Source organism: Rhagoletis pomonella, unplaced genomic scaffold (assembly GCF_013731165.1).
Source record: "Rhagoletis pomonella isolate Grant_MI unplaced genomic scaffold, Rhpom_1.0 Rhpom_scaffold_00002, whole genome shotgun sequence".
NCBI lineage: Eukaryota > Metazoa > Arthropoda > Insecta > Diptera > Tephritidae > Rhagoletis > Rhagoletis pomonella.
Genome location: NW_023458556.1, coordinates 46,052,277 through 46,076,662, shown reverse-complemented (window position 1 = coordinate 46,076,662; position 24,386 = coordinate 46,052,277). Strand labels below are relative to the sequence as shown.

Below are 24,386 nucleotides of genomic sequence, written 5' to 3'. Positions count from 1 at the left end.
AGAATATGGAGAAAGCATGAATAATGGAAGGCAAAATTTTTGAAATCATAAATCGTCCAAAAATTTCGGCAGCTAAATACATTAAAAAAAAGAACAAAGAAATGTCCTATAACCTCTACGATGCGTATTTTGTCCGCGCGCACGCCATACATGTCCACGAAGCTTAAGCAACATTTACATAGCTTAGACGTAACTCCCACATCGCTTAGAGCGCATAGTTCTGTAGTTAGCGCGCTGTCACACTATGCTTCGTGATCATTTAGTAATCCCAAAATACAAGTGCAAAAAAAAATCGCTGCAAATTACATACAAAACATTTATGAAGAAAAAAAAACCAAACAAGCAAAACAAAACTAAACTTTCCTTAGAACAGAAATTAGAGGTTTATGATGATGAAGCGGTAATACAGCATTGATTACTAACCGATTCATTTGCAACCACTTAGTGCTGCATTAGAACTTAAACAAATGAGAAGCGAATGCAAACAAATATTACGTAAATCACGCCTAAAGTGTCACGTGGTAAGTAAGATTTTAAATTCTTTTTATAAACTATTTTCGCATATTTACTATTCGGATTGCTACTTTTTACTTGAAAACGTAAGTAATTTAAGTTAAGTCATATAGGAGGAGTTTAGATGCAAACTGTAGCAAATAGGATAGTCTAGTATCTAAGATAGTTGAAGATACATAGATAAGATAGATAATCCTATAGTCTATGTATTAGAGAAACTGTTAATAGTTTCAGTTGGGTCTGGGTATCGTTGAAACATTCAGACACACCTACGCCAACTTTTTAGATATCCACAATACTACCAGTTGTATTATTATAATTTTTTCATTCTGGCAACACTTACTTGTACTTAAATTATTGTTAGAAACCATGCTCGGAGTACAACATTGTGTGCGGTATTGAGGAAAGCTAAACATTCTAGAGTTTCTTAAGGCATAAGGCCTATCTCTGAAATAAAGGGAAGTAAGCAATCTTTTTTTGATAGCGGCGGTATCTGTTGTTGTTGTAGCGGCACTTCTAAGCCAGCAACGTTTCTTTGTCTTTGCCCCAAGTGCTGCCGGCGAGCGACTTGAGGACCTTTTTGCGCCTCTGTACTTTATTTACGACTGCGGTTTTGTGATCCCTAAAATTTTCGGGTTGTTTACTGTCGGTATTGGTGTGCCATCGACGTGTATACCTACTTCCTCCCTGACCTCATTCGTTCAGGTGGTGAAGAGGTTTCGCCGTTGATTTCGTTGGGGAGAGTGTTATGCTCCTTGCAGTGAAGAAGCGAGAAAGGCTGGAGAGATAGTCGTTTACTTTTGAGCAGAGGTCATCAATTCCATTCCCGGTATTCCATTCCCACGACAGCCGGTTCTACGACGGTCGAGTTTTACCCGACCAAGGACTGTTGTTTCGGCGACCTAACCCCGTTTAGATCGGCGATATCCCTCAATAATTTTTCGTCCATGGAGCAACTCCTTGCAGCCGGATTGCTTCACATCCTTCTTCTCCGGGCGGACGTTGAGCCCAACCCCGGACCAGAAACATATCTCTGCTGTGTTTGCCAGAATCGACTCCATCCGAACTCCACTTCGGTTAGGTGCAACTCAAGCAACGGATGGAGTCACCTAAGATCCTGCTCTGGTCTTAGGTCTCACCGGGAGTGGACCATACGCTATGTGGCGCCTGTTGCGTAAGCCCAACGGCACAATCAGCCTCCACGGCTACCCGCTCACGTAAGGCACCCAGCACCCGAAGAGCTTCCACGGCTCCTAGAAACTCCCCTGGGCAACAGCAAACCTCCTAACCCCCACCTCCCCCACAGTCTAGTGGCCGGTCCAACTCGCGTATGCGAGCCAACCAGCAGCTCCTGGTTGCCCACACCATCTGCTTCGTATGCCAGGACAGAATATACCGGAACGTGACATTAGTCAAATACAACTCATGCCTTGGCTGGGTCCAAAAATTCTACTGCAGTTTTCCAAAAAGGCGTATAAGTTTCTCAACCGGGCCTTTGATTTATGAAGTGTATTTGAGGCATAAGCCAGTCAACGGGATTTAACCAGCATGTTTTGTTTAGATATATATATGTATTAGTTACAGCTTTAGAGACCAGAAGTCAGGAGGATTTTTGCTACGGTGACCCCTATTGAAGTTTGGTTATTATAATTTTTGTGGAGCATTCTTTAAACAGGGTAAAAAGGGATCCGTTTTGTTTAATGAGTTCAAATGTTATATTGGAAAATATGTTTTTAATTTGCATAGATTTACCAAGATAATAACTATCTTTAGGGTCGTTCTATGCATTTATTAAAATTGGATTTTGGACCAAAAAGTGGAAAACTCTGCCCACTGTAAAAAATAATTTTAATAAATTTGACTACATAGAGTGACTTAAACAAATCTTCACATGCTGATTTTTTAAAATATTCACAATTTTTTCCAAGTTAAAATTCTTCGATTCTTTTTCTCTAAAAATTAACCAAAAATATGTATGTAAATAGAAGTTTCAAAGTTTATGAAAAATTTAGTAAAATTTCATAAAAATTTCGTACATTCCTCTCGTTTTTGTTTAATTGGAGCCGGGCTTTTGTGAGTTTTTTTCATATAACCAATGCAATTTACTTGAAACTTGCTATTTTTGTACTAAATTTATATGGGCTTTAAAACTGCAATACCCAAAAATTTTCTAAAGGTTAACTTGTATAGAATTTTTAAAATTTTTCGTTTTTTTAATTTAGTAATTTTTCAAAATTTTGGCATAAAATTTTAAAGCTTTGTTTAATGCATTACTTTTATAAAAAAAATTAACTTAAAAAAATTATGAATATTAAAAAATAAAAATATATCCGTACATTTGTTTCAGACACTGCATAATTTAGACAAAAATATCAAATTCAAAAATGAAAGAGAAAAGCAAAATTTTACTCACCTTTCCAAAGCTGTGAAAGAAAAAGAAAAAAAAATTACTATAATCTCAAATATAAAGTAACAAAATAATTATATATGAATACTATTTGTAGAATATACACATATGTATTTTAAGAATCATTATTTAGTTAGTTTAACAATATTTTCTCACAATTTTTTATAAAAACTGCTATAGTCCTAAAAAATCCTTTAGGAAATTAATAACGATCAGTCCTTAGAGAGGGAGTCTTACAAAAGGTAGTGATGAGTACTTAAATAGTAAGAAGTCTTATTCGAAACAATTATTTTGGAAAGAAATCTCCTTTACTTTATTTTATAATATTTTGTATTTCAAAAGAAACTTAATAGAATTATTCTATTTCAGAAAATGCATTGAAAGACTACTTTGTATTTGCATCTTATAGGTACCTGGCTAGAAAGACTGTTTCCTCCTGTTGTATGATGGTGTTTCAATCTACCTAAATAATAAATGAGTGTTAAATGGATTTAAAGTTAAAAGAAAATAACGGTGTTAACCAAACTAAAAAAAAAAAAAAAACAATATATAAAAAAATGTAAGACAAATTATATTGTGGGTTTCACACTTGCCTGAGTATCAGCTTATTTGGTTATGCGTTTATATTTTTTATTCAGTTTACAACAATAAACTAAACAACAGAATAATAATTTTGTACCACATAAGCTGATAACCAGGCAAGTGTGAATACTCACAATGGTTCAGAAAGTATTTTTGAGAAAGAAAATATACATATAAATTTTAATGCAAAAAACTAAAAAATACATACAAACATACACATTAAACATATTTATGTATACACCTAGTACTATGTATACTAAAAACATAAAAACACACGCATGCCTACTTTTAATAAACATACACACATACATATAGAACATACAAACATACATTTGAAACATATGACAAAGAACAAAGTTCAAATTGTATTTAATAGAGAAAAAAGGAGTTACTCAAATTATCTAAATTCAAGCATACATATGATATAATTGGTACATTGAATAAGGTAAAAATAAAAAAATTACATACAACAAACAACTGTGAAGAAATTCAAAAACAAAAACAATCTAAAAGCGATGTAAACGCTCATTTTAAAACATAATTTGTTGCAAAAAAAATAATAAAATATTTAAAAATATATAAGACAAAAAAAAAACAAAAAAAATACAACTACATACATACTAACATATATGCTTGGAATTACTTTAAAAACTTTCACTTTTCTAAAAGCCAGCAGCTTCTATTTAATCAAAAATAATTTAGCTTTTTTGATAAAATTGTAAAACCGTCGCGACGCTTCTTCAAGCAAATGTGTTTAGAAAAATTATGAAATTTTCAAAAACATACAAACATACTTCAATTAGAATTTTATTAGAAACTCTTTATGAGCAGAAATTATTATGTACTAAAGATTACCAATTAGATCTCTCTCTTTCATCGTGATAGCATTCGAAAAGCATTTTGCATTTACATATTTGTGTGCGTGTATGTTAAAAAGAAACGACATACAATTATTGTATGTAGATTTTTAGCAATAAGTGTTAGCCAATTGAACAAATAAACAAAAAATCATGTTTAGTCATTTTAATGAACAAAATTTTTCGATGATTTCCAACTAGATATTTTACTTCACATTATTCGTAAACTGTTATGATATTAGTTCTCAGGTGAATTTTTAAGCTGCCTAAAAGTAGACTATACATGTAGGAGAATGTAAAATTTTCACTAAAAACTGCTTGCATTGTAGTTTTGCAATATAAATATTATTTACTTTTGTAATACTCGTACTGTCAAACAGTTTCTTTATCTAATGAACGTTGGGAGAAGTTTACGTTTTTTTTTTTTATCTGGCTGCCGCCTCAGTCTCAACATAAATGCCTCAAGTAATTTTCTAATAATTTTTGTTAGCCTCGTTCAAAACACGTGTTTTCCTATTTAGGTGCAGAACTTTGAATTAAAATAATATCAGCAAAGTAATGAACAGCGCCCTGAAAATCATTGACCAACGGACATCTCGAGTGTGGTTAACACGAATAAAATAACCCGAATAAAAGACCTCCGAGGCCGGGTAGCATCGAGTTGTCAATTGAAGATCAAACAAGGTATCTGGGAGTAGTTTTGTATAGTAAACTGCTGTGGAGGCGCAATATTGAGGGGAGCGAGTGGAACGCAAGCAACGCCCCTAAATAATGCTGGGAGTTACTTGGGATCATTTGCCCTAATGTATTGGTGCTACACAGCTCTAATCAGACCAATATTGCTCTATGTCGCTTTTATGTGCTGGAATGCCGCAAAAAAAGTCGTAATACTTCGGGCCAATGGCGAAGGCTCCGCGTGGCTCGCGTCAATGTCTATCATCCGAGCGTTGAATTCTACTCCAATCTGCTCTAGAAAATTCTCTCAGTTTACCGCCCATTGACCTAACCGCGGGAAACCGTGCTGCTAAATTCGCAAGCAGATTGACGGCCATAGTCGAATTCAATTACAGAACTTTTGGGCAAAGCTCAATTTGTGCGAGGCGTGCGCGGGCAACACAGTTTATACATATGGCACCTTGCTTTAATTGGAAAGAAAGACTCCCCAAATCGTAGTGGGAGTGGGTGCCGGTATTTACTGCAGGGAACCGAATGTCAGGCGGGCAGCAAAATTACCTGACCAATTCAGCATAGCAATCGAGCTAGCCTAAGCGGAAACGAGAATCCACTTCCCAGCCAGGCAGACTAAATTACCATAATATAGTGAAATTACATAACTTCAAACTTTGCACATGTGGGGTTCGCGTTGGCTCGGATTTAGCGCATCCTGTAAGTCCAATTTTTGACATTCGTATCTCGAAAATGGTTCGCGCAGTGTTGTCTTCCACAGCGTCTTACAGAGAAGTAAGGCATTCACCAAATATTTCTTTCACTATGTCGATCATTTGACGAACTGTTTCGCATGTGGCATCGTCCTGTTGGAAAAACATCAATTCATTCCGCACTCCTCGAAATTGGGGTACAAAATAATGAGCAATCATGGCTATATAGTACTGGCCATTGACTATAATGTTCCTGCTGTTTTCATTTTGAAAGAGGTAGGAACCAACGAATATAGCGGCCCATAAAACACACCAAACCGTGATTTTTTGCTAGTAAAACGGTACCTCGTGAATTTCTCGTGGATGCTCTTCACTCCAAATGAGGCCATTTTTTATTGACCTGTCCATTGGGGCACTGGGGCAAAAATGTGCCTTTCTTAATATTTTTGTGCTCAAGCACTCTGAAGCAAAATGCGACTTTAAATAATTTAATTAAAATAAAAAAACGGGGTGCCCTAATGTTCAGACATGTATGGGGAGAAAAAGTGTGTAAATATTTTTTTTTTAAGATTAACATGTTTTTCATATTAAAACTTTTTCGTTGATGCTTGAATAAAATACTGTTGATTTTTAATTTTTTTATTTGGCTTATGGTCTTTTGCCATGGCAATAAGTTATAAAACTGCACACTTAGAAGTGTTTTACAAATTCATATTAAAAAGTTAGAAAATTTGAAGAATTTTTCAATACATATATATTTTTTTTTTGTAACTTTAATTAAAGCTGTTTTATAAATAGTATAAACAATTTTAATCAAGCATTAGCGAAAAGGTTTTAATATCAAAAACATGTTTATTTAAATAAATAACCATTTTGACACTTTTGCTCGCCACTGTATGTGCATTTATAACTTTCAATAGGAGAAAATCGATCCATAAAATATGTATAAAAAAATTCAAATTATCGTTAACAAGAGCAGCTTAGTGTAGTTTTTTTCAAATAGCATCGCTTCGGTGTACCAACAAAAACTTGCGAAAATAAGCAGTAAATGAAATAAAACCTAAGAAAAAGTAAATTTACAAACTACAAACAAATTGTTATGATTAAGTAAGAGAAAAAGCTGTTGAATATTTACAAAAATTATACAAGTGAATATTTATGTACATGCATACAAACCTACATGAAAACTTACAAACATAAATGATAGTTTAGGTGGGAAAATTATACTCATATGCATAGCCTACATACATAAATACATACAGACAGACATATATTTTCATGGAAATATACTCATTGCAAGAAAGAAAAGAGGTTCCCAGGCATATTTTGGATAAAGAAAAGAATATGTAAAGCAAACCAAAGCAGCTACATATCGTTACCTTAATATATGTACATACGTACATATGTATGTAGAAAGACGCTATCTCACATCGTCGCTGAAATACAAAAAACCCTCACTAATTAAAAATCCAGAATTCACTTTTTGATTGATTATGATGCATTTCATCTAAGTTCCATAACGTTTTATGCAATAAAAATGTTTAACTAGTTACGGCTTTTTTGCATATTCAGTGACGATGTGAGTTAGGGCCCGTCTATATTAAGGTAAAGATATGTATATACATATTTAAATATTTATATATAAAAAAATGGCTTGCAAAAATTTAAAACAAAGTGAATTACATAAATACAATTTGCCATATTTGTATGAACCTAACTACATAAATAAAATGGTTCAATGTTAGTACATATTTCCAAAGTGTTGAGCTGTTAATTTAGATGTATGTATGTATTTCGAATTTGTGGCATTTGTTGCCCGAACTACTTTCGGTTTGATACCCTACCAAGCATTATACTATATTATACAGATGATGTAAGTATTGTAAATTACCTACAGTGCATACATATGTATATGCTTATTATAAAAAAAAAATATAAAAAATAAAAAACAGCTGAGAACAACAACGTTTATCCTTTTGTTAACTATTGTGTATGTAAATGGATTTTTGTGGTGAAATCTAAATAAAACAATAAATCAAAATGAAAAAAAAAACTTATTTAAAACTTTTATTTGATAATTTTGCATTATTTGGTCGTTAAGTGGTAATTGGAGTATGTATCATTTATTTGTAAGTAAGTATATATATTTAAGCCTTAAAATTGTGCCGCAATTAATTTCACAAAATTTCCAATTCGCTCTACAATTTGACTCGACTTCGAGATACCGAGGTGATATGAGGTAAGGGCTGTGAAATTAAATCTGAAATTATTATTTCTTTCCGATATATGGGAAAACGAATTCGTCAACTATGATTTCTATAAAATTTTTTACTGGCTAATCCGATGGATCTATGCGTTTTCCAAGAATTTCTCATTTTCACGACGAAAATTCAAAAAAGAAAATGTATTTGTCATTTTTGTCAATAATAGTCATTTTTTTAATATTAAGTCATCACCCAAAACTTTTTTAAATATTCGTCTATAATGCTGCATTAAAAAAGAAATCACATTTGAAATTTGATAACAAAAAAATTTAATATGAAAAAAAAAAACACCTCTTTAATTTGTATAGCAAATTTCCTTAGGCATTGATATGACGAAAAATGTGTGCCACTTAAAAAATGTCATGTGGAAGCGAATTTAATGACAATTTTTCTTAACGTTATGGGACGGGTATTTTTTAATGCCCAACTTTATCGTTTAAATTTGTGTCATGGCATTTAAAGCCAAGTGGAAATGTGGCATTAGAAATATGTTTATAAAACCGCGATTAAGCTTTCAATAAGTACTAAGAAGTGTTGTTGGATTTTTCGGAATAATTTGGGTTTATTGTGTGAAAATTTCGATACATGAACGTCTGATATAAGTATTTACAGCGAGTTTAAATGAAAATTTTTAAAAAATTTCTATCACAGTATAATGTTTTGATTACGGTAAACGAACGGAGTCAACGTACAGTGGTTTCAAACTGAAAAATTATGTTCAAAAGTTTATTTAAAATGAAGGCTAAGGAAACTCTTTAATATAAAATTAAGTGCAAAGTACAGACAAGTTGCAATGTTAAAGAAAATAAATTCTCCGTTCCTGTTAATGAATGTTACATAAAAGAACCTTATTGAAATTATTAAAGGGTTCCCGCAAATTGAAAAAATGTTCTCCAAAATTAAATTTTTTATGTATGTAGTTTTATAGCATTTTCAATTTTAGTATAATAAAGTGCAAGTTTCAAGTGATTGTGAAATCGTGTTGATTTAAAAATTTTTTTTTTTCTTGAAATTGCCAGCACACTTTTCATACGCGAAAGAAATCGCCTAGCACCGAATTTTGGAAAACGCTTAGCGCCATCGGTTAGTCCATACAAAAATCTATAAAAATCATATGTATTTAGTTGGCGAATTTGTTTTCCAATTTTCTGTCTGCTTCTCAGCAAGTCGAGAGGTAGCTCGTGTTTCACTGCTTATCTAAGTATGGCCCAAATCACCGAAAGCGAAACCAAGGCAAACTTTTTTTCTCAGATTTCGCAGATTTTTGATTATATCTGGGTCATATATGTATATTCTAAGGTATGAGAAAACATAAATATTGGCATGAACTTCCTTCTCTTAATCATGAAAATTATCTTAATCCTGAAACATCTTAAAAAAAAAACGAAATCAATCCAACCAATTTCAAGCGCCCACCAAATACCAACGCCTGACAACAAAATCGTTACCTAAACAAGAATATATCTTAGAATTTTAATTTGTGTCACATTTATATGGTATATTTACGGCTGAGTGTAAGATCGATCTATCTCGACAGCTGGTTCGAAAACGTCCTATCTAAGAAATAGGCTCAAGAACGCCTTACTTCTTTTTTTTTGAAAAACGCTCTACTTACCTCGGAATTTGGTTGAAGAACGCCCTATAGCCTTAACTTTCAAGTTTTCCCTGTATATATAAAAATTGGTACCCTGAAGTGCCACCTTAATAGGGTCGAGCCCCCTCCCCCCTAAATTTCATTCTGGCTACGCTGATGTCTGTGTAATTTTTCGTCTTTTCTCAATCAAATACTGCCAAAAATCTGCCGATTGGGCATATAGGGCCTAGTGTTATTAGAATGGCGGAAAATAGCCAAATTGTGTGTAATCGCCATCACTGGATTCCAAATCCATTTTTTTTACTTACATTAGATAAGAATTGAATACATCACGCTCTCCACAAAAAATCGATTGATGATCTCAATATTTTACATCATTTAGTGCATTTTATTGTTCATAAAAATATGTATCTTTTATTTGTCTTATAAACAATTACAAACAAACCAATTAAAACTAGTAATTTCCAGTTTCATAGTGCATTGTTTGCATTACTTAATAATGCATATATGTATTATATTTTGACATACATACATACACATATGTTTGTAAATTGATTTCAATCATGGAAGGCGCACCCTACCACAACGTATGCATGTTTAATAGTTGAAACACTTTTACTTCACGTTGCGCTACTCATTTCCTAATTGGTTGATTATTTACGTTTTTACGTTTTCCACTGAACCAGATTGTATAAAAGCCTACACCTCTCTCAGAAATTTCTGGACAGACATCTAAAACATCTATGTGGTAAACAGTTGTATAACACACTAAATGATAAGGCGCTTGCAATAATTTCTATTCGAAGATACTAGGATTGGAAATATGCTGGCTTTCTGACCCCTTTAACAAGGAAAGCTATATACTTCAGTGGAAAATTTCTTGTGAAAATACCAGAACAGCCCTGCCCTTTACCTCAGATATGTACAGCCATTAGTACTCAGGCGGTTCTAGGATGGTTGATAAAGCAGGTGATGGTATTTAAGATCCTGACACAAAATTTTAATTTCAAAGGGCAAACCGTGAAAAGTGTTAAAGAGCAAGATTATATTAAGTTATCATTTCAGATAGCCAAGCTAACTTACTAGCCAACTAATTTTTTTTGGTATACAATATGTGGCACAACTCACAAGCATTTCGCTTAAAGCCTGTTTAGGGCTATAAAACTAAAGTAAACTGTTGAAATTTCAACATATGTATAATGGGAACAGTGAAGCCTACTGCTTACTAGTAACACTTTTCCCACAAACAATTACATTCGTTGTTAATCATTAAATAAATATTTATATAAAACCTAGCACTTTACGTTTGGCATGATTTATCTTAGTTTAGTCTTAGCCTCTTTAGTCTTTTGGCAAAACATGTGTACAACCCAGATGTTTATTTATCATAGATTAGCGTGGCTTTTAGCAAGTAACCAACGATAGTGTTAATAAACTTCACATTTTATCGCCATTTATTCAACAATCCAGACAAGAGACTCCTGAGGCTATTCTGAGTTATTTATAACACTGGATCACAAATTTCAATTTTGTTTTTGTTCTCCAGATGCCACTATCCAATTAGTATTCAGAATCGCTCGCTGATTCCAAAAATTTAGTTAGTTTAGTTCAGTTTTTTTTTGTTTTTTTGATGAAAAAATGGAAAAAATTCAAACTTTAACAGGGAGAAAATTTTAAAAATTATAGTTTCTGTGTAAATGTTTTACTTTTGTGTTAAAGCCTGTTCCCTTAGAAAAAAAATTAAGAAAATCGATGAATAAATAAGAAAATAATGATTGGTCAAATTAAAATGCGCAAGGTTTTTTGAATTAAATATGAGCAAAAAGAGTGTTACTCATACGCCACGCACACCTGTTAGGTAGAGTGTTTGCATCGAAAGCAAGAGGTGTCGGAAATGTTTAATTAAATTCTCAGAAACTATCAGGGCTATCGAAAAGTGATGTATATACGATTTATGGAAAATTTTATTAGATTTCATTTCCCGTATCTCGTATTACAATTTTGAACAATTGAATTAGATCGTAAGATATACGTGATTAAGTGAAACCAATCTTTTTTTTTTTAACTAAATAACGGTAAATTGCTAATATCTCGAAAATTTATCCATAGAAAAAAAATAATCTCGATTTTCGGAATCACCGAGCAATTCTATATAGGAATTCGAAAGTGGCATCCATAGAACATTTTTGCTGTCCACAAAAGTTTGAAATGTTTTATATATTTGTGAATAAAAAATTAAATTGAAAATACACTCTTGAAAAATGTACATTAGACCGCTCCTCATACAAATAAAAAAATCGTCGCACACCCCTGAGTCTAATATACTTTTGCAAGGCATTTTCGAAAAAAAAGGTTTTTTTACCGAACCTAGAGTTCGCCCTTTTACATTTTTCGGTGACACCTACATTCGGCAACAAACAATTTTTTCTTATATAGTTCTAATGGAATAATCAAATTACTTCCTTAGCAAAAGTTGAATGATATTTTGCGAGCTTTAATTTACTGACACTAGGACGGAGTATTTGTGGTCAATGTTTAGGAATAAAACAATTGTCTGCTCGGGGAAAAAGCAGCCGAACCGAATATTAAGAGCCCCAAGGCCCCCAAAGATGATGAGAGATTTGTGCGCCGATGGACTCTGCTTTTCAATTGGCTACCCAGCTTAAAGCAACACTTGTTATTGAGAATTATTCTTCGCTTCATCTCCAGGCTGTTAATATTTTTGGATTAATTCTGAATTCTACGTAGGCAAAGTCCTTCACTGTTTTCCAACAATGACTTGTGTCCCAAAACGCAGGTGTTAGTTAGGCTGTTAGTTTTTCTAAAAATAAGAAAACATTTTTTAGAATGCTACTGATAAGGGTTTTAGACACGCTGGTCACGAACGTTAAGTCAAATTAAAACCTTGAAAGTTCTATAACGCATTAAAACTTGTTCAGTTGACAACTGCGACATCAACTGCCAGGCAACATATTTAAAATTAATAATAGTAATTATTTTTATAAGTGGGGGATAATTGGGCCGTTTACATAGGAAATTTTCCATTTTTCTTTTATAATATTACAGCACTCTAAATTTGTCACCATTTTTCACGCCTTCGAAATTATTTAAAAAAATACAAGAAACTTTCTGACTATGACCACTAGGCTGCGCGGGTATATATTGTGACGAAAATTACAGAATTTTCAAAAGTTAGTTTGAAATTTGTAATGAGCGAACTTAAGAACCTCTAAATACCAAATTTCATGAAAATTCAATAATTTTTTAAATTCTTGACGCCATATTGGATTCGTTATTTTGGATTATTGAAAATTGACTTCAGGTTTGTAAAAAAAAACATCTTATAATTATACCTTTTTGAAAAAAATATTTCTTGAAAAATAAGCAGTGCTTTAAGGTATTGATAGTTTAGCAATCAATTTTTATTGTTAATATGTCATATGAAATCATAATTTGCCATGTTTAAGAAGTAATATCAAACCAGCAGTTACTATTATAATTGAAAGTTTCCATAAAAAAAAATTAAGAAAGCAAACAACACTTGTTGGAACGTGCCACGATCGAATTTGTTGAATTAAACGGGTTCAACGGCTTGTTAGCAGATACTATTGAAAATACTAATCAGTTTTGAGTTTGTAGGTCATTTATGAATAAGAATAGCTCTCTCTAATCCAGTTAATTTATCACAGTTTTCAAATAAACCTTTTACGCGTAAAACATGGCCCCACCGACCACTGTGCGGTGGTTCTGGCACGATGCTCTCATCAGCATCAGATTGAAGAAATCGTACAAAAGACAATCAACTTGTCTAAAATTTCGTCTCATACAACGTGGATGGTTCCCAATTTGGACGGAGTTGTGCTCAATGTTACTTTACATGCATAGCAGTTTTATTAAGTTTTGTGGAAATCCCCTCGTAACAAAAGCTTTCCTTCGTCCTGTCATAAGCAGGTTGAAAATGGATTTCTGGCACTTGTTAGAATTTGGTCAATAGGAACTTTGCAGGCCTTAAGCGGCAGGAAGAAGACACGTTCACACAGTCTCGTCGATGGGAAGCTATAAGCGACCTTAAAAAGTATATCTCTGTGATAATTAGCACAAACAGCGGGATCTGAGGACCGTGTTGCTTTTCTTATCTTATCTTGGTCGAATGGAGGGAGTTTATCATTGTACAGAGTGATTCAATAAGACCGCAGATATTCTTTTATAAACAAAACAAACAAAAAAATTTTACGAACTGATATTTTGTATTTCATAATGTTTTCTAGTCTATGGCATTTATCTATGAAACACAATATCTATTAAATGCCCAACACGAATCCTTTGGCAGCACAGGATGCGTATATCAAAATTTTCCATGACTTTTTGACATATTTTGAGCTGTACAACACTTATAACGCGTAGGTTTTCGTTATTCAGCTTTGAAAGAGTCTTGGGCTTATTGTCGTAGGCCATACTTTTCGCATTGCAGGATATCGGCGGTCGTTTGACATCATTGTTTCGTGAGATAATGGGTCTTGGGAACTTCGTTCGCAATAGGGTCATTGTTTCATGCGTTGTGTGGTAAATGTATAGGGTGGCCAGACATATCCCATTTGGGGGGGACATACCCCCTGGCTACGGAAGATTGCATAGGTAACCCATTTTCGCCCGAAATCGTTTACTTTTCGCTTAAAGCGTGTTTGCATTATTCAACATTCACAGGCGATTAGTTGAATCAACAGTTGAATGAAAACTTCAATTTTTATTTGAAAATATTCTCTTGCAATATTTAACCGCCCAATTCTGTGTTTTCTTGATAAATTATTTGTAAAGAAATTGTATCAAGATTTTTATCAAGTAAAAGCTCTCAGCGCATTCTATGTCAATATTTATAAAATAAAAAGCTCTATGATTTCCACATGAACGAAACTGATTTCCACCTGAGTGGAACTCAGTTTATTGTCACAAATTATAAATATGAATTTAAAAGCAAAATAGCTTTTGAGCCGTGGCCGAGTAGGTAGAGATGTCGACTATAATTCCGTGATGATATGTTTTTATCATGAATTCCGTGTGTCGCCGGTTCAAATGCCGGCACATGAAGTATTTAAATTACAGAAATTGCAATATAAATGTTTTTAAAATACAATTTTTTTGTTATTTTTTATAAAAATATTTTTCATGCTTTTAGCAAAAGCACATATCGCTCATTTACTTCAATACTGTCATAATCGAATAGAAATTTTAATTTTAAGTTGAGTATGCAGAAACTACCGCTACCTCTTCTTCTATGTTCTTTAATGGATGAAATCTTTTTTCTATGAAATTTAACGTATTAATAAATATTTTGCGAGTAGGTTGGCCGAAAAAATCCTGGACAGCATATTTTTAATTAAATATTCAAAAATTAGTATTATTTTTTTTTTATTTTTTACTCATTTGCTCAAACAAAAAAAAAAATTGGGCGATTTGTTTGGATAAATCAATACATAAACTAAAAACTACTGTTACACCTGCTTTTGTATTAATTGCAATTAAATTACCCTCTCTGAATTTTGAGTTAGCTCACTTTAAATCTACATAAGTGGGTGTGCGATATGTTAATATTATGACAATCGCCTGGAAAGATGAGGACTTTTGTTTTTTTATCTACATCTACTACATCTTATTAGTTGATTCAAAGCTGTTAATATTAAGCGTTGTTCACATGAGACGATTTTCCAGGAAATTTAGAGGCGATTAGTTGAATCAAAAGTTGGCTACCCCCCAACTTCATTGGAAGCGATTAGTTGAACGACCTTTCACACCAGGCGGTTGTTGCTTTCAACTAAAAGTTGCCTGTAAAATCACCTCATATAAACGCCGTATTACCTAAAAAACCAAAAACTACGCTACACTTTCATAAAAACTAAAAAAGTCACGAAGATACAATAGCTTACCGTATTTCGGTACAAATTATCTCTAAAATAAATTTTACTAGAGCTATAAAAAAAAGAGAACATCTACTGCGCCGTTGCTGTTGAGAATAAACAATATGCTTTCCCTAGACGTGATAAGTACTCAAAGCACACCGGCAATAGCTACATATGAGATCTGCGAGTCAGTTGGTTTTTCGCAGTGCTTCAGGTTGGGTGTTTAGTATTGTGAGCTCGCTATCAAAACGTAACGAAATACGTAAAAGTGCCGAAAAATCGTTAAATTATTACAAGAAAAAAAGGTGCGTCTGTATGTAAGGCGCCGTGATAACGGGCCCATCAACTAGAAATTGTCTATTTATAAATAAATAAAATAGATTATCACGCATTGAAATTAACAAAAGTTTTTTCGCCATTTTCGACAGTCATTTTTTGGTTGGTGGAAAATAAATACTACATACATACATATGTACAAACATTAGACTGCATCACTCCCCATACGAAAAAAATCTATACTGTGTTTCCATTGGAATTATAAAATCTATTATATTTTAAAACTTCCACCAAAATATTTCGAAAAAATATTAAGATTTACGTGAGCTGGACCGATTTGAAAATACCTCTAAAAATTGAGTTTTTTATTAATCAAAATAGTTTCTTAAAGATTTTTTTTTGAAAAAAAATCCCCTCAAACGACAAAACGGATTGAGCTTAAAAAATTTTATAAAAATATTACAAAAAAAAAAATTAAATTCTCAACGGAATCGTAATAATCAGATTTTTGATGCTGTTTTTTAACTTTTTTCAAAGATTGGTATAAGAAAAACTTGAATAACTGGACCTAAAGTATTCCGATTAAGACTTGTTAGGTATCATTGGAAAGGTATTTTCTGACCCTTTTTATTAAATTAATCTTTGAAAATGGTTAAAAAACAGCGTCAAAAATCTCATAATTACTATTCTGTTGAAAATATTTTTAAATATTTTTATGCAGATTTTTTAAACTTAATCTGTTTTGTCATCTGAGCGGATTTTTTTTTCAAAAAGTTCCTTAAGAAACTATTTTTATTAATAAAAAAAACTCAATTTTTGGAGGTCCAGCTCACGTAAATCTTAATATTTTTCCGAAATATATTGGTGGACGTCTTCAAATATAATAAATTTTGTAGTCCCGGCGGAAAAACCGCAACTCTTTTTGGTGATGCAGTCTAATGTATGTACATACATACATATGTAAGCGAAGAAAAAGCAAATCATTTCTGTATAGTAAAAAGTGCACATATTTGTGCGTTCCTAATTCAGCAACACGAGTATCATTTCCAAGTTTAATATCGAGAATAATTCTCTGTGTATACTTATAAGATTTGTTGATTTGTTTGTGCTCGTTTAATGTGCAACAAAAAAACAGTGACTAGTAAATAAAAAAAACGTGACAAGGTCTGAGTCCTCGAATCGAAATCGAAGGAAACTTTTAATAAGACAAAAAGTAAAATGAACAAATTTGCAGGCCAATTCGCAGCGATAAACGGATAAAGTGAAGCGTAGAAGAATATACGTATATTTTTTTTTTGCGTAAACGCGAAGCAAGTTCAAGTGACCTTTAATCAGGTTATCACTTTGCATTGAAATGGGAAGTGTAAAAAAAACTGCTATCTATTTGGTGACATTTCGCTAGTTTTATCAGCATATTTACGCTATTGTTTTGGATAATTCATTTCAACTAAAATTAAATTTGTGTTTTGTGTCAACAATAAAAATGTACTTGAGAAGTATGTGCGACGAAAATAGCTTTTTAGTGTTATGCTTTGAAAGTGAATGGAAAATCTGAATCTGAATACACTTTAGGGTGATCCAGAAAAAAGTCTAAAATGTTAAGCTCTCACTGCTTAGGATTTTTCTTAATGGAAAAAAAGAATACCCGTATTAAAAACAAAAAAAAACATATTTAGAACTGCCTCAGAGTCCATGAAGTTTTCCATGTATTTTGCAAGGGGAAAAAGCACTTTTTCATGTAAATCATATAAGATCCTTGAAAGCCAATATTTTTCGATCGGAAAACTCTGTTTCTCTTCAAGAGACTTCCAATAATAACACCCAATTGTTTATTTTCCATTTTTAATACCAACGATTTTTTATGGGTCCCAAATTGTATTCTTGGGGTTTTTGGAGGCCCTATAAAAATGGTTAATATTAAAAAATTGTTAAATAAACAATTTGGTATTGTTATTGGAAATCTCCTGAAGAGAAACAAAGTTTTCCGATCGAAAAATATTAGTTCTTAGGAATTCTATTCCTAAGTGTTTCTCGCCATATAAAACAGATACATGGAAAACGTCAAGGGCTTTGAGGCAGTTCTAAATATGACCAAGAATTTTCTTTTTTTAGACAAAAAAAATAGGGATATTCTTTAGAAAAAGTATAGGGTGTGAGAGTTTAACATTTTAAACTGCCACCTTCCGCCCTGCCCCGCATGAATTTTTGGACCACCCTAATGCACATACATATCGTTTCTTTTGGTGGAAGAACGTCATAACTAAAAAAATTAAAAATGTGAAGAAACTGGGCTTACAATTTTGTATTAGTGTTCGCATCGGACAACAAATAAATTATGACATTTGTAAAATTTAATTCAGAGAATAAAGCTCTCATCGAACCATAATTTGGTTCCTTACTTTTGTCAAACAGTGACTGTAGTCTAGTAATATTTCCTAAGCAAAGTGAAAAAGTGCGAAATTGCAGAAAAGACAAATTCTGTTTTTGGTGAAAAACATCTGCTCGTGTCCACCGGAATTATAAAATTTATTATACTTAAAGATTTCAGCAAAAAATATTAAGATTCACGTGATTCATACAATTTATAAACCTTTTTAAGCAGACCTTTTAAGTTTACACTATTCTATCATCTGAGGTGATTTTTTAGAAAAAAAGATTTTTTTTTAAAACTAAAAAAAACTAGATTTTTGGCGGTATTTTCAAATTGGTCCAGCTTACATAAATCTTAACATATTTTCCAAAATATTTTGGCGGAATTCTTATGGCCTCATTCATAAAAAATAGCTTTTTCTTTATTTTTTTATGAATTTGGGCGCTAAAATTCAATAAATTATAAATTTCCAATGGAAAATAGCACCGATTTTGTTTATATGGAGAGTGATGCACCCTAACGTTTAGTTTATTTAGTGCTGTTAGAACTGAAGGCACGCGACTAATTATGTATGTACAATGAACGTCCTTGTTCTAGTAAGAACGCACTTTTATTTATCGCCGAAGAGTCGCCTAGTGATAGAAATTGAGTGCATATTTGATTTTTCACAAGCTAAAGTTAACTTTTCTGTTACAATAACATATAGCAAAATGCAAACAAATGATAAGAGGTTATTGAACTTGATCTTAAAATGTGTTCATAGCGAATTTATGCCGTTCTAAGATCAGCAGTGCACGTGTTCTTTGTGTACCTATTTAGTTCCAACAACAACAAAAATAAGATCAGCTGTAACGCACTCGGTACACAAATTGGAGGGACCTGCAGTTTTATGAGTTCGAGCAAGTGGAAGAACGCACCTCAAACCAGTCGGCTACAGCGACTGGGGAATTGCATTATTGTGCTCCAAAATTTTAAGCTGAGCTTACCGCGTTGGACAAAAATAAATAATATCGAAAAAAATTTAAATTAAAGTTTAGTTCAGAGGATAAAGCTTCCTTCAAACATTACTTTGGGTCCTTGGTGTCTTTTGTTAACAAATACATACATATGTATGTATTTAATTATATGGATAATTATTGAGAGTAATTTTTCTTACATAAATCTGAAATGACAAATTAGTAGACGCTGATAATTAGCATCTTTCGTACACCAGCCAAAACATCTGCATACATACATAAGTACATACACCAGATTACACTTATCAGCATTAGTTCAATAATTGCAAACATACATACATACATACCAAACGTAAATAATAATAAATATTTACATTTTAACAAGCGATTGTATGTAAATGATATTTGCAAGCTGAGATTCTTAAATATTTGTTTACGAAGCTTTCTTGAGACACGTTGTAATTGATTGACACTTTTGATACCTCGAATTTTTGTTTTGTAGAGGCTGCACAATACGGGTACATACATATGTACATATCGCACACCTACTTAGATCTAAAGGAAGCTAACTCAAAATTCAGAGTGGGAAATATAACTGCTTGGGGACCGTACAGATTCAACGCAATTAATACAAAAACAGGTACAACAGTAGTTTTTTAGTTAATGTATATATGTATGTTTTTGTTATTTATGGCCTTATAACAATTATATTCAACAATTTTTATTGAGTTTGAGGCCGTTTTTAATGAAAAGCTTATTGTGGAAAAGCAACAATAATTTGAAAAAATGGTAGAAGTGATAGCTATTTCGGAAATCACCACATTACCTCATCAGACTTCTTTCAGTTGGATTCGATCCAACGACCCCAGCTTCTACATTTTTTTTTTATAAGTGACTTCAGTTTTAGTATGATTTATTTAACTCTAAAGTCATACGAATGTCACGTCCGGCATCATGGAAGCACCGAAGAAGAGAGGGGATGGCGAGAATAATTGAGGATGATTAAGATTAAGACTAAGATTTAAATTAAGATTAACTTAAGATTTCGGTTGAGATTCAGATTGAGGTCGAGGTTGGGGCTAAAATTGAGATTGGGATTAATATTGATATTAATATTAAGATTGATATTAAGACTAAGATTAAGGTGGAGATTAAAATTAAGACTAATATTAAGTTTGAGATTGAGATAAAGATAGACTTAAAGATAACACCGGTACACACCGGTCCACAAGAACAAAGTTGTATTTACTTTTGATGAGATGTATTTTGACGCTTTGAATCCAAATCTCCAGTCGGTTTTGGGTTAAAAGCTCATCAATGCTCAATCATGCTGGCCCCTACCAGTTTTGCAACTCAGACAATTTTTTCATTCTTTTTGTTGTTGTGGTGGCACTAGTAGACCTTGTCTAAATCGGCCAGTCTATCAATAGTTGTCGTCAAGCTCAACGAATCGTAGAAATAGGAAACATGCTGTTCGACGGAGTTGGACCAAAGGGATAGGGTTGGTGGGTGAATTGTTTTAAGGGGGCAATTAAATAAATGGTTGCTGTAGTCTGGGGGATGTATTCACGAGTCGAGAAGTTTTGGGTATATCGAAGGTATCTGTTTTTAGAACTTAAACCTGCTATGTTATAGAATAAAGACGTTAGTCGCGCCAGAGTTATGTGGGATTCTAGAGGCAGCTGAGGCTAATTTTGGTTGTTGGTTTTTCCGACACGGTAGGAGTATGACATATTGTGGAATGACTTTCCGGCATCCCTTGTCAATTTGGGTTTGGAGACAAACCGGTTTCTGCGTTGTGTCTTCTGCAGTGTAATCTAAATAGTTAATGTTTGTCTGCCAATGTAAATGGTTAGTCCTGTTAATGCTCGTTGTTTCCTAGTCAGGTACGGTTTATCGTCTGCGATGGATGGTGGTTGAACTCTGATAGCGAAAGAAGGATTGATCTGTCTACTTTATGACGAAAAGAAGATGCCCTTTGTCGCGTTATATGAACTTGTTACTACCGCCATGCAGCTGTGTAAAATGGCATTGAGCAACGCTATCGGATTCGACAGAATTGGGGAGTACATACCATACGAGTTTCAGTCAGGATGGCGTTCTACCGTCCTTTTCTTCTATCTAATGTTAAAGAAGATAATAATAGCTGCATAACTTAGTCAAAAATAATGCGGCACCGCGCAACCCTATATGTAAATAGTACCTCTCGTGTATACAACGTGCGCCAAAAAAGTAACTCAAATATTAAGTTGTTCAAAATTATTATTGTTTATCAGTCTCAAAAAAGTTATTTACATCAAAATATGTTTAAAATTCCCTAAATTAAATATCTAAAGATCCTCTCCTTCTTTCTTCCAGTTGAAAAGTTCACAAGTAATGTCCAGTCCACCAAAAACTGCAGGCGTCATTGCAGACTGTCAAGGCAGTGATTTCAATTCGCCGACCATCATCGAAGTATCCAACACAAATGGACATGCGTCCACGTGCTCCGAGCGCAGCGATGGACTCTTCATGAAAATGCGGCAAAATTCAGTGACATCCATCGATAAGCCGGACGCACCGCAAGTGCAGCCGTTAGCCACTATTGAAGTGCCGCCTATTAAACGCAATATTAGCGAAGGCAATCTGCTGCCAAGTGAGGTGAAAGAGGCGCGAGTACGTGTCATCTATACGGGTGGCACAATCGGCATGGTGCGGAATGAGAATAATGGTAATAAAAAACTTGCAAATAAAAAAATATTAGGGAATTTCTTTAATGTTTTATATGCATTTCCAGTTCTAGCGCCCATTCCAAATGCTTTGGTGAAAACGCTACGCAGATATCCCAACATACACGACGAGAACTATGCGCAGCTGCGCTTCGGCTCGGCAGCTTCAATGGGTCCGCTCGTATTGCCATTTGTGCAAGGCGAGAAACGACGCGTCATCTACCAAGTTACCGAATATAGTCAGCTCTTAGATTCTAGTAATATGACCATGCAGGATTGGGCGCGCATTGCCAAGGATATACATGTAAGTAAAAAGAGAAATTCCAATGTTCCGAGCATACTTCACTGATCAAATCGTTTAACTCTGCAGCAATCTTATGAGTTCTTCGATGGTTTCGTCATACTCCACGGCACCGATACACTCTCCTACACCGCTTCCGCGCTATCGTTTATGTTGGAGAACCTTGGCAAGACTGTTATTATTACCGGCTCACAGATACCCATTTTCGAAACGCGCACCGACGGCAAAGACAATTTTACCTCCGCCCTAATAATCGCCGGCAACTATGTTATACCGGAGGTGTGTGTCTTCTTCGGTCATAAATTGATGCGTGGCAACCGTACTGTGAAGGTTAGCTCAGATAGCTTGGAGGCATTCGATACGCCAAATGTGGTGCCATTGGGACTTATTGGCATAAATGTAGAAATCGATTATCGACTCATTTTCCGGCCATGCAGCGTCTCGCGTTTTGCGGTGCAAACAACTTTGGATGAAAATGTGGGCATCTTGCGTATTTTCCCGAGTATTTCGAGATCGTCAATACGCGCATTCTTGGCACCGCCTATGAAGGGCGTTGTACTGCAATCCTTCGGCTCTGGCAATGTGCCATCGAATCGCAAAGATTTTATCGAGGAGCTGCGGGTGGCATGTGATCGAGGTGTAATCATTATAAATTGCACACAGTGTACCAATGGTGGTGTGGTGGCGCTTTATGATACAGGCAAAGTGTTGTTCGATATTGGCGTGCTGCCGGGATATGATATGACACCTGAGGCAGCGCTGACGAAGCTTTCTTACGTGTTGGGTAAAGTGGGACTCTCTTTGGAGCAAAAGAAGGAGGTGAGGGCGAGAAGAATCAAAATATTAAAGTGTTGTAAGACTCATTTCATTTTTAATTTACCATTCTTCCAGCAAATGCAAACCAATTTGAGAGGTGAACTCACCTCATCGGTTGGTGCCAAAATGGAAGAGTTCGATTTGGTGGATGCTGTTGCACGCTCTATGCATTTATCTACCCCCGAGGAACTGGGTCAAATGTGTGCCACCCTATTTCCGGCTATGCTGAACACAGCCGTTCAGGAAGGTGACATCAATAAGGTACACAAAATTTTGTAACGAAGAACTGCATTCTATTCTAATTTTATTAATCTGCACTCTGCAACCTACAACTCATCACCGCCCTTGTTTTTTTCCAGATCATCAACCTAAAAGCGTACGGTGCTGATCTCTCTTGCGTGAATCACGATCATCGCACAGCGCTCCATCTCGCCTGCAATCAGGGCAATTTTGCTGTTGTCAATCATTTACTAATGAATGGCGTATCAGTGCACATACGTGATCATTACGACCGCACTCCTCTATTAGAAGCAATCGCAGGCGATCATCACGACATTATACAGATACTTATCAACTGTGGTGCCCATCTTACGGGTTCATCACGCGCCATCGGTGAGCAGTTGTGTGCTGCTGCTGCACGTGGCGCCCTATTGCGACTAAAGTCTTATCAACTCGCTGGTGCTGATTTGGCGCAACCTGATCCCTCTGGTCGCACAGCGCTACATTTGGCCGCTTTACATGGTCATGGGGAATTGGTGCGCTTCCTGTTGGAAATTTTTGATAACCCAAAGGTAAAAGATATGCTAGATCTTACACCATTGGACTATGCTGTCAAAGGAGGTCAGCAGGAGATTATACAAATGCTGGGCGGTCGAGCGACAACGCCAGAAGTAAATGGGGGAAGAAAGTAAAAATTTAGCTGTATATTGTTTACTTATTTGTATTTAATTACGAAAAATGGCTGTAATTCAAATTAAACGACATTCGCGAAAGGCGAATGTCCTTAAAAACATGTAAATACATTACACACGCTTTGCACTTATTCACGTAGCCTTGTATTAGCCCTAAAATGTGAGAGCGTTGAAAATTTTAAATAAATTTTATAGAAAACGAACCAATTAAAAAGTAATGTAGAAACTTTTTAAAATTAAATTCATCCAATTTAGTTGCAGGTTGTAATTTTCAGAGCTTCTTCCAAGATTTGTATAAGTTTAAAATATAAATTATCCGCAGAAAACGCAATATACCAATATTAATCATACATGCATTTTCGAGAGAAGGAATTGGATACCTGTACTTAATTTGTAAACACATATGTACCTATGTATGTATATGTATGCATATTCCTCATTTTATCTACTACGGATACATACTTAAGTCCATACATATGTTTAATGTATGTATTTGTTAATAAACTACTAGTTGTTGTAAAAAGCATTACTTTTTTAATTAAAAATATGTATGTACT

At 34.1% G+C, this 24,386-nt stretch overlaps 1 protein-coding gene across 3 annotated transcripts; it reads left to right on the top strand.

Annotated features, from left to right (window-relative positions):
• Nucleotides 1–25: 25 nt before the first annotated feature.
• On the top strand, nucleotides 26–24,352 carry LOC118733703 (L-asparaginase). 3 transcript variants are annotated; one of them, XM_036463224.1, is made up of 6 exons: nucleotides 26–521; nucleotides 21,452–21,803; nucleotides 21,870–22,105; nucleotides 22,172–22,921; nucleotides 22,994–23,179; nucleotides 23,278–24,352. In XM_036463224.1, exons 1-6 carry the CDS (start codon nucleotides 468–470, stop codon nucleotides 23,827–23,829), a joined length of 2,130 nt encoding a protein of 709 aa, XP_036319117.1. In that variant the 5' UTR covers nucleotides 26–467; the 3' UTR covers nucleotides 23,830–24,352. The 3 variants fall into 3 exon arrangements, with proteins under 3 accessions (XP_036319117.1, XP_036319118.1, XP_036319119.1); XM_036463225.1 differs by lacking the exon at nucleotides 26–521 and adding an exon at nucleotides 15,682–15,795; XM_036463226.1 differs by lacking the exon at nucleotides 26–521 and adding an exon at nucleotides 19,698–19,733.
• Nucleotides 24,353–24,386: the final 34 nt, after the last annotated feature.